Source organism: Juglans regia, chromosome 7 (genome assembly GCF_001411555.2).
Source record: "Juglans regia cultivar Chandler chromosome 7, Walnut 2.0, whole genome shotgun sequence".
Taxonomy (NCBI): domain Eukaryota; kingdom Viridiplantae; phylum Streptophyta; class Magnoliopsida; order Fagales; family Juglandaceae; genus Juglans; species Juglans regia.
Genome location: NC_049907.1, coordinates 52,122,510 through 52,131,210, shown reverse-complemented (window position 1 = coordinate 52,131,210; position 8,701 = coordinate 52,122,510). Strand labels below are relative to the sequence as shown.

The following is an 8,701-nucleotide window of genomic DNA, read 5'->3' as shown; positions in this document are numbered from 1 at the left end:
ACCAAAAAATCACATTTTTTATCTTAAATGTAGACATATGAAATTATTAAATTTTTTCATATCAATAAATATGATTAGAAATTAACAAATTTAAGATAAAAAGTAATATTACGCATAATAAATTATTTCTACTATACATAATAAATTAAAATTATTATCTTAACTAACAAGTGGTAGGATAACTTAACCCAACCGGATTGTGCAATAGTTGTATAAAAGTTATGCCAATATTATTACTTTCTATCAGATATAAAATGAGATTGAAGTTAGTTAATGGTGAGATAAAAAAATTAAAAATTTGAAATTGAAAAATATTACGTAGTTGAGTAATATTTAAAAAGAAAATATATAAGAATATCTGAAAATAATTTTGTTGTTGAACTAGCCAATGCATGCACCACTACTCAATAATATTATGGAAAATGATATTTGGCTTCATAAGTTTGCTCCTTTAAAGTTATTGTTTAGATATTTTATTTTATTTTATGATTAAAGAAATGATTGTTAATAAAGTGAAATATTTTTTATTTTTTAAAAATATTTAAAAAATAATTGAAATAAAAAGAAAAAGAAAATATAATTACACTAACGATAAGTTTACCGTTTGAGGGACAAACTCATAGTACTGAATAATTAGTATTATATTCTGACGTGTTATTTATTTTATTATAATTTGAAATAAGTAATATTAGGTAGAAGTCTTAAATAAATAAATTTTATATAAATCATTTATGAAGAAGTAGATCTCATTAATAAAAAATTAATTTTTTTACATTTTTTTTAAAAGTAAAATACACTTTTTTACGAGGATGTATATATAACTCGTGTAATTGGATATTCTAAAAATAATTTCTCGTTTGAAATTCGGTACAAAAGAAGTTACTATGCCAGATAAGTGGAAAGGAAAAGGTGCCGTCAGACCTGTGTCATAAGAGAAACGTCAGCATAGCTTTGTAAGCATCTGGGTGGAATTTTCTTCCCTGCATTCACATCAAGCGTCTTTCCTCTCATCTTCCATTAAATTACTTCACCCTTTCCTCGTCTCTTTCTTAAAGCCAGTATAAAATCTGAACCCTTCTTTCTCCTCCCCTAGCCAATCTGATAGGTAGCTCTGGAAAAATAAAACAAAAATTATTTGCAAAAACAAAACCCAGTAGATAAACATAATGGGAACTCCTAATTGGCCGGAGAAACTGTCAACCACCCGGAAAAAGGTGATCAGAGAGCTGGTTGAAGGTCAGGATTATGCAACCCAGCTTAAGAGCCTCCTCCACAGACCCACTGAAGATCACGAGTCTCTCTCGACTGAGGAGCTTGTCTCGAAAATTTTAAGATCTTTCTCCGAGACTCTTTCGGTACTGAGTTCTTGTGAGCCGGGCGAGGTTAGTCAGAGTCAGGCGGTTTCCCATGCTGATTCACATTGCGATGTCCGAAGGTCTGAAGACTCCGGCGAGAGTAGAAAGAGGCTCGCTGCCAAAGATCGGAGAGGTTGTTACAAGAGAAGGTAAAATCATCTACGATCTGCTAGAAATTTAGGGGAAAAAAAAAATTGTCTTCTACGGTGTCATAACTCTTTCAAGTACTTTTGAGTGAGAATATAAATGCTTATCCTGTCAAATCTTGGTCTGTAGGTCACATATATAAAATTTAAGGTAATAGAGGCATATTCATCCTTTAATTGACTTGTATATCCCTCACTTTAGCTGAATATGGTGCATTATATTGATCAATTTCAAGGATTTGGATTCAGTCGCATATAAATATATAAATAGTTCAATTTATATGTGCTTCATGTATTACGAGACATATAAAATTATAAATAGTTGATAAGATTGAGAAACTTCACTCTGAAAGTGGCATTTTCTTGTCAGCAGGAAGACTTCTCACACATGGGCAATAGTCTCTCACACAACAGATGATGATCACGAATGGAGGAAGTATGGCCAAAAGGAGATCCTCAACGCTAAATACCCAAGGTCTTTAGTTATGATCTTTTGCTAGCCAGCTCGTAGTTAATTATTTTAATTTTGTTTAGAATACTATATATATATATTAATTGTAACAGAACGATCAATTAAGCGATCATCATATTAGTTTGAAGCGATCATCATATTAGTTTGAAGAGAGCTGATTGGATTAATGGTGAATTGTGATGAACAGAAGCTACTTCAGATGTACACGCAAGTACGACCAGGGTTGCGGAGCAACCAAGCAGGTCCAGAGAATGGAGGACGATCCACAAATGTTCCAGACAACATACATTGGCCATCACACATGCAGAGATATACTAAAGGCACCGCAAATCATCACAGACTCTGACCCTTGGGAAACTTTCTTGGTCAATTCCGACACGATGATGATGAATATCCCTGCAGGTAAACAAGATCGTGCCCTCAGCTCCTCGACCACAACTATAAAACAGGAATCTTTAGAGTCACTGAGTGACCTGACCGATAGCATTTCCTCGTTCGGTACTAATTTGTGGTCGGAATTGAAGGCTTTCGAATTTTTGGAGCCTGCGGTCATGTCTCCGAAGACGGGGTCCGATAACGGAGATGTGGGATCTACCATGTACTCCTGTACGGATACCTGTTCTCTTAGTTTGGACATGGATTTTGAGGGTGGTTTCGATTTTGATGGTAGTGAGTTCCTATAGCTAGCTAAAACGCGTCAATTGCAAAAGGTTAAAGACTATTTTTCCGTGTACCACGTGACGTAAGAGATTCCCACTTGCTCAAAGAAATTAATAATGCGATGTTTTATATGTATATATATATATATATATATGTATATATATGTATACGTGGTTGCTTTTGATGCGGTAGAGGCCGGGCCCAGGAAGATGATCGAATTTCCAAAGATGAATGGAAAATCTGCAGAAACGGTTAAATTTGTGGGTTCACATTACAGGTAGCAAAGGGCTGAATCGATCGAATGGAAAAGCTTTGTATGTTTGATCCTGATATATTCTCTTGAAATGGCCTGAAACATACGCTGCATACACACGTTTGATCTCTAAATTAAATTCTAAAAATAAGACGAAAGGTGACCAAGCGAGTGGGACCGTGATGTCGAAGTGCAGTTCGAGGACGATGCGTATTAAATTAGGGGGAATTGGATACAGGGTGGAAAGTTGTAGATTGGTGGAAGAATGAAAGAACAGTTCTTTCACGTACAAGCGTTTTTTATGACATGGCGTGCTGCCATTTTAGGACTTTTTTTTTTTAACAAAAAAAAAGAAGAAGAAAGAAAAATACGAAGAGAAGAAGAACCAGTCTCCTTCGTCTCCCCTGTTCTGAACAGCTTATCATCCATATCGTTTGGAGTTGTTTTACTTCGTCTTCCGATTACAGAATAGAATAATGTTCTTCCAATGCCTTAATTTTATACCTATGATGCATTAAATTAAATATCTGGCAAGCCTCGTCAAGGAGTCCAGCTTGATCACAGATAGACAGAATCACTCTAAAAGTGAAATCGTTTGTAGTAGAATCGCCCGATCTCATCTCATCAAAAAGATCCATTGCATCTCGAAACCGATCATTATGTGCATCAGTGCATGTGCCTCTATAATTGCAGTCCATAGCATCGAACCCTTAACAGGGATTGTATTGAAAGCCAACTTTGCACTATCAATTTCTCCACAACAGCCATACATTTTCACAACCGCAGCAGAAACCAAATGGACAGACTCAAAGTTCTTCTTTACGACTTGCCCATGAGCCTCCTTACCAAGCTTCAACGTTTTTGCTTCTCCGCAAACACTCAAGATCTTTGCCATTGTAACTGAATCTGGCTTGTGCTTTGACAACTAAATTGACCGAAACACACCAAGTGCTTCATTTAGATACCCATGTTCTCTATATGTATCAATCATGGCTATCCACAAGATCACATTCCTCCGTTTCTTGCCATCGAACAATTTTGCAGAATATTCCAAGATACCACACTTCAAGTAGAAGAAACAATAGCCACATTAGGTAGGAACCAATTCTTCAGAGCAAAAGCATGAACCTCCTTCCCTTTTTTCAGAGCCCTCAACTCTGCACAAATTGGAAGAACAGTGGCAATCATCACAACATCAAGCCTAAACCCTTCCTGCTGCATCCAAACAATTGATCTCACAGCCTGCTTAAGCCTCCCATTCGTGGCATAACCTAACATTAAAGCGGTCCAACAAATAGTATTCCTCCCTGTTGAGCCATAAAAGACCCGTCTCCCAGACCCCAAGTCCCTAGAATTCAATTTTGGGGAGACGAAAGAGTGTATTTTTTTCCTGTCCAAAACTCAATTCACCCCCCCAAAAAAAAAAAAAAAAAAGGCACCATTTCATTAAGGAAAATTTTATACACCATACTACCATCCCACTTTTATCCCAATATGTAAGATGTGACACATTTATCACTATTAAATAATCATTTATTGCATGCTTCTTTTTTATCTAATAGTGATGAATGTGTCACATACTACTTAGTATGATCAAAATAAGATGAGAGTGTGGTATATATCATTATTCAAAATTATATTAAAAAATTATATTTTAACAATATTTTAAATTTATAATATTTTTATTCAACTTGCTCCCTCTCATTTCACAAAATTCCATAAACGATAAAACATTTTAATCCAAACTATTTATAATTATTCATCTCATCTCAACTCAAATATCTCACTAATATTCATAAACCATCTCAATTAATCTCATCTCAACTCCCAAACTAGGCCTAAATTATATGTGAATCATGTCCATGAGATTATATATGAGTTAAGTAAGGCCTCGTTTGGATTTTAACATTCTCAGTTAAGTAATACAATTAAGTTTCCGTTTGGATGTTGAAATCAGATGAAAAATTTATGAATTGTAACGAAATAATTTGTGAATAGTAGTGAAATAGTTTGAATTAAGATATTTTATGGAGTTTTGAGAAAGTAAAGAAAAAATGTTGAATAAAAATATTATAAAGTTAAAATATTGTACTTAGAATATAAATTTTTAATGTTACTTTTGTTTTAAAGTTTGAAAATATTAAATTGTTTTTTGTGTTTTATTTGAAAGTTTGAAAAAATTGTAATGATTAAGTAATAATTAGATTAAAAAATTTAATATTTAAAATTAAAAAATATTTGTATTTGAGTAATATACATGCATGCATGCTCTTCCAATCTCCTGTGTATCGCGTACCGGTGTCCTTGAGGTCGACAAACATGTACATGCTGCATGTGAAAGCGCCCTTGGCTATTTTAATTAGACTAGCTTGCCTTAATTTATTTACAGCCATATTAGATAAGAAGAACTGGATTAATGTATACAGTTTATAATGTGAAAGAATTTACGTTTGGTTGCTCGAAAAAGAAAAAATACAAATGTGCAAGTGTGTGTGTGTGTGTTTATATATATATATATATATATATATATATTTACTTGAAATTGCCACAAGAGTAATCATGCATGCTTATTTATAATTTGAATGAAGATCAAGTGCTCACGGTGCAAATTATAGGCTAAGTTTGGATGTTCATAAAGTGATCTTAGATTATTTATGAATAGTAGGAAAAAAGTGACAAAAAAATAATAAATGATAGTAAAACAATAATGAATAATAATAACTAATGATGAGGCAGTATGAGATAACCTTATTAACTAAACACACCCTTAAACTTAGCAGTACCCGATAATTACATTATCATCAAGAAGAAGTTGCCGCGACCCTCCTGGCAGGTGTTGCATATATGAAGCATACCGTTTCCACGTCTTCCTATCAATTAGGTGCGAATCACCTCACCAAGTACGATATTTAACAAATACACTTACAACTTACAAAATTTGATCGGCACATGCATAAATTAATGAAATTGACAATTAATGGCCGATGATGTTTCAAAATTATTATATCTCTGTCTCTTTTTTACAAAAAAACACGTCCCGTCAGTCGACTGTGTTATTTCCATTGTCCCCTTGCTGCCCTCTGTTTAATTCGTTGGAATGGAAGAGAAAATCGATGCTGTTGCTGCTACTACTGCCAGAATTAAACATTGCATCGGCAAGATCTGTAACCGGGTATTCAACGGCAACTAATTCTTTACCACTTCGCGTGGTAGATGGACCCGCACCACCACCTACAATCGTCCCTCCTCCGGTTCTTAGGCTGAAGTACTCCGTTGAGAGCCATGATCTGCTTGAAGGAACTGAACTGGAATCTTGAGGAGGTTGGATATTTATAATTTGGGCCATCTCATGATCATTATGATCAGTAATGTCAACCGGTGGTGGTGGTGGAAGTGATGGCGCGGTGGACGACATGTGGCAAGTGTGATCACCTCGGTATATAACTTCATACGTGTAGGGATCATCATCGAACCTCTGGACTTGCTTCTTCGCTGGACACTGGTATAGCTTTTGGTGGGTGCACCTATAGTAACTCCTGATGAAGATTGTCTTTGTTAGAGATTATAAGATATATATATATATATATATAAAATTAACGATCGCATCGGTTAAAAAATTAATATATATATATATATGGAAAATAAGATTTTACTCAAATATCAAGTAGTCGATCAAATCCTTAAACAAAAAACTAGGTTTTTTACCTTTAAAATTTCCTGTTAAAAAAAAAAAAAAAAACTTGAGGTGTCGACATAATATCAACGTACATATTATAAGTATGTCGCTAATTATAATTAAAAGGCAATATGCATGATGTGATCAGATCAGGAAATTAACAAAAACATATATAGGAATTAATTAACTCGTATATATATTTAACAATATGCAAGAGTAGTACATTAATTATATAACTAACAAAATATATAATATATTAGGAAATTAATGACGCGACTTTGATATTTTGCGGATCATTTCATAGATCATACGGTACGTTTGCCAATATTGAATCAAAATATATCGTTTTCACTACGTACACAGACCTCGTCAATGTTTTGTTGCAATCGCATTAATTATACGTTCGATTAAAGTCTAAAAGACTAGTAATACAAGTAAGAGTTTGAACAATTTTAGGGACAGTTACGGATTTTGATCAGAAGACCTTTGATTTCTATGACATTGCAGACCGATCGTGTGCTTAATTGCTTTGAATTGAAAGTCTCAAATAACTTATATTACTTATCATACGCATTCTAGGGTATGCGTTGATCTGGTCAAAGTCCGAGAGAGAGAGAGAGAGAGAGAGATTGATACATGAAGATCGAGAAGTCTTATAATCAAAGAGAGAGAAATAATTAAAAGCTACCAAGAAATTAAGAATTGACTCTGTACGTAGTAATCTTGATCAAATCGACAGATTAGCTAGGCAACGAACCAATTAAGGGTGTATAATTAACTAAGTACGTACTGATGAAAAACTGTCAAATAAGACTATATAATATAAATATATATATATATATATATATTCTTGAATCTGGCTAGCTAGTTAATTAACCTGATTTTCCTGTCACTTGCTTAGAGTGGGAGAAGTCATGATTTCAGACATACCTTGGGAATCTTGACCCAAGTATCTCTTTCTGGCCGTATTTTCTCCAAGTGAAGTCATCCTCAGGTGGAATCTCGGTATTTCCAACCCGAGGTGCAGCCACCTTGATCACCGTCCGTCTCTCCCCATCATCCTTCCTGGTTATTAACAAACAAATATAGCTTCAATGGACGAGATCAACAAAACATAATTAACAGTACTGGACATGATCCGGCGGTTCAGGCCGGGCTAGGAGAATGATGATTCCGAGCTAGTGAATTAAACACAAGTCACCCACAAATTAAGTTCAAAAGGAAATGTAACATTACTGACCTAGCTAGCTACGTTTCAATACTGTATATGAGTGAAATCAAATAATTCGTCAAATACGCGGTAAACTCTACCGAATTTAAATTTCTCAGTACCTCCTCCGCTGTCTTTGCGAGGATGAAGCGATGCCAGACTCTGAAGCGTGAAGGGGGTGAAGCTCCCCTCCTATGCTCCTAGATGGTGCAGAGCCTTCGACCCGATCTGATCCTCCAGTACACAAACCAGCAACATTAATGACTTTGGAACCGGAGTCCTGCATATCGACGCTGGGGCTTATCCTTTGATGATCAGCTTGAAGTAGTTGCATCTGAATAATATTGTCCATTGCTTGGGTGCAACTAGACCTTAGCCATTGCTGCAAACTTGCAAATTCGATCCTCGGCTGCTGTACTAGTGAATCCTGTGGCTCATGGAATAACGTCATCATGTGCCCGGGATGTGCAGAAGTACTAGTACTGCCTTGTGTCTTGTATAGGCGCTCCTTTGCGGTTCGGAAAACCTTTATGACCTCATCACAGGACTTTGAGAGCAGGTTGGGCTGGTCGGCCAAGTTTGGTAGGTTTGATTCAAGTTCTCTAGCCAGCTTACACCCAAGAAGGATTAGAGATACTATCTCCTCCATGGACGTTTCTCGATTTGCAGCTAATTTTAGTTAGCTAAATTTGCCTCTAATTAGGATATTTGGACACACAGAAGCACATACATAAATATATATATATATATGTATGTGGTCTTTGGAAATTTAATTAATTAAAAGCATGCATGGAGTACTTGATGTAGCCTTTTGGTGGGCCGGCTTCTATGCTAGCTAGTTAGCTGGTCCTTCTACACGGTAGAAAGGAAGGTTTGGTAAAGATCGATGACCTAGTCATGGTCAGCATGCACAGGATTTCAAACTATTC

At 35.4% G+C, this 8,701-nt stretch overlaps 2 protein-coding genes across 3 annotated transcripts; one reads left to right on the top strand and one right to left on the bottom strand.

Annotated features, from left to right (window-relative positions):
• The first annotated feature begins 1,075 nt into the window (after nucleotides 1-1,075).
• Nucleotides 1,076-3,449, top strand: LOC108991766 (probable WRKY transcription factor 70). Of its 2 annotated transcripts, none has more exons than XM_018966151.2 (3): nucleotides 1,076-1,504; nucleotides 1,872-1,976; nucleotides 2,161-3,449. In XM_018966151.2, the coding sequence occupies exons 1-3, from the start codon at nucleotides 1,167-1,169 to the stop codon at nucleotides 2,654-2,656; spliced, it is 939 nt and encodes a 312-aa protein (XP_018821696.1). In that variant the 5' UTR covers nucleotides 1,076-1,166; the 3' UTR covers nucleotides 2,657-3,449. The 2 variants fall into 2 exon arrangements, with proteins under 2 accessions (XP_018821696.1, XP_018821697.1); XM_018966152.2 differs by having other exon boundaries at nucleotides 1,078-1,504; nucleotides 1,875-1,976.
• Nucleotides 3,450-5,707: 2,258 nt separating this feature from the next.
• Nucleotides 5,708-8,421, bottom strand: LOC108991814 (WRKY transcription factor 55-like). The gene is made up of 3 exons (XM_018966202.2): nucleotides 7,895-8,421; nucleotides 7,493-7,627; nucleotides 5,708-6,422 (listed from the first exon to the last, which is right to left on the bottom strand). Exons 1-3 carry the CDS (start codon nucleotides 8,419-8,421, stop codon nucleotides 5,927-5,929), a joined length of 1,158 nt encoding a protein of 385 aa, XP_018821747.1. The 3' UTR covers nucleotides 5,708-5,926.
• Nucleotides 8,422-8,701: the final 280 nt, after the last annotated feature.

Bases quoted from the DNA above. Each gene is read 5' to 3' on its own strand.
- LOC108991766 (XM_018966151.2), top strand. From the start codon at position 1,167: ATGGGAACTCCTAATTGGCCGGAGAAACTGTCAACCACCCGGAAAAAG. The intron at 1,505-1,871 runs GTAAAATCATCT...TTTTCTTGTCAG, and splicing joins AGAGGTTGTTACAAGAGAAG to CAGGAAGACTTCTCACACAT. The intron at 1,977-2,160 runs GTCTTTAGTTAT...TGTGATGAACAG, and splicing joins CTCAACGCTAAATACCCAAG to AAGCTACTTCAGATGTACAC.
- LOC108991814 (XM_018966202.2), bottom strand. From the start codon at position 8,421: ATGGAGGAGATAGTATCTCTAATCCTTCTTGGGTGTAAGCTGGCTAGA. The intron at 7,628-7,894 runs GTACTGAGAAAT...GTTAATAACCAG, and splicing joins TCGCAAAGACAGCGGAGGAG to GAAGGATGATGGGGAGAGAC. The intron at 6,423-7,492 runs GTATGTCTGAAA...AATCTTCATCAG, and splicing joins CTTGGGTCAAGATTCCCAAG to GAGTTACTATAGGTGCACCC.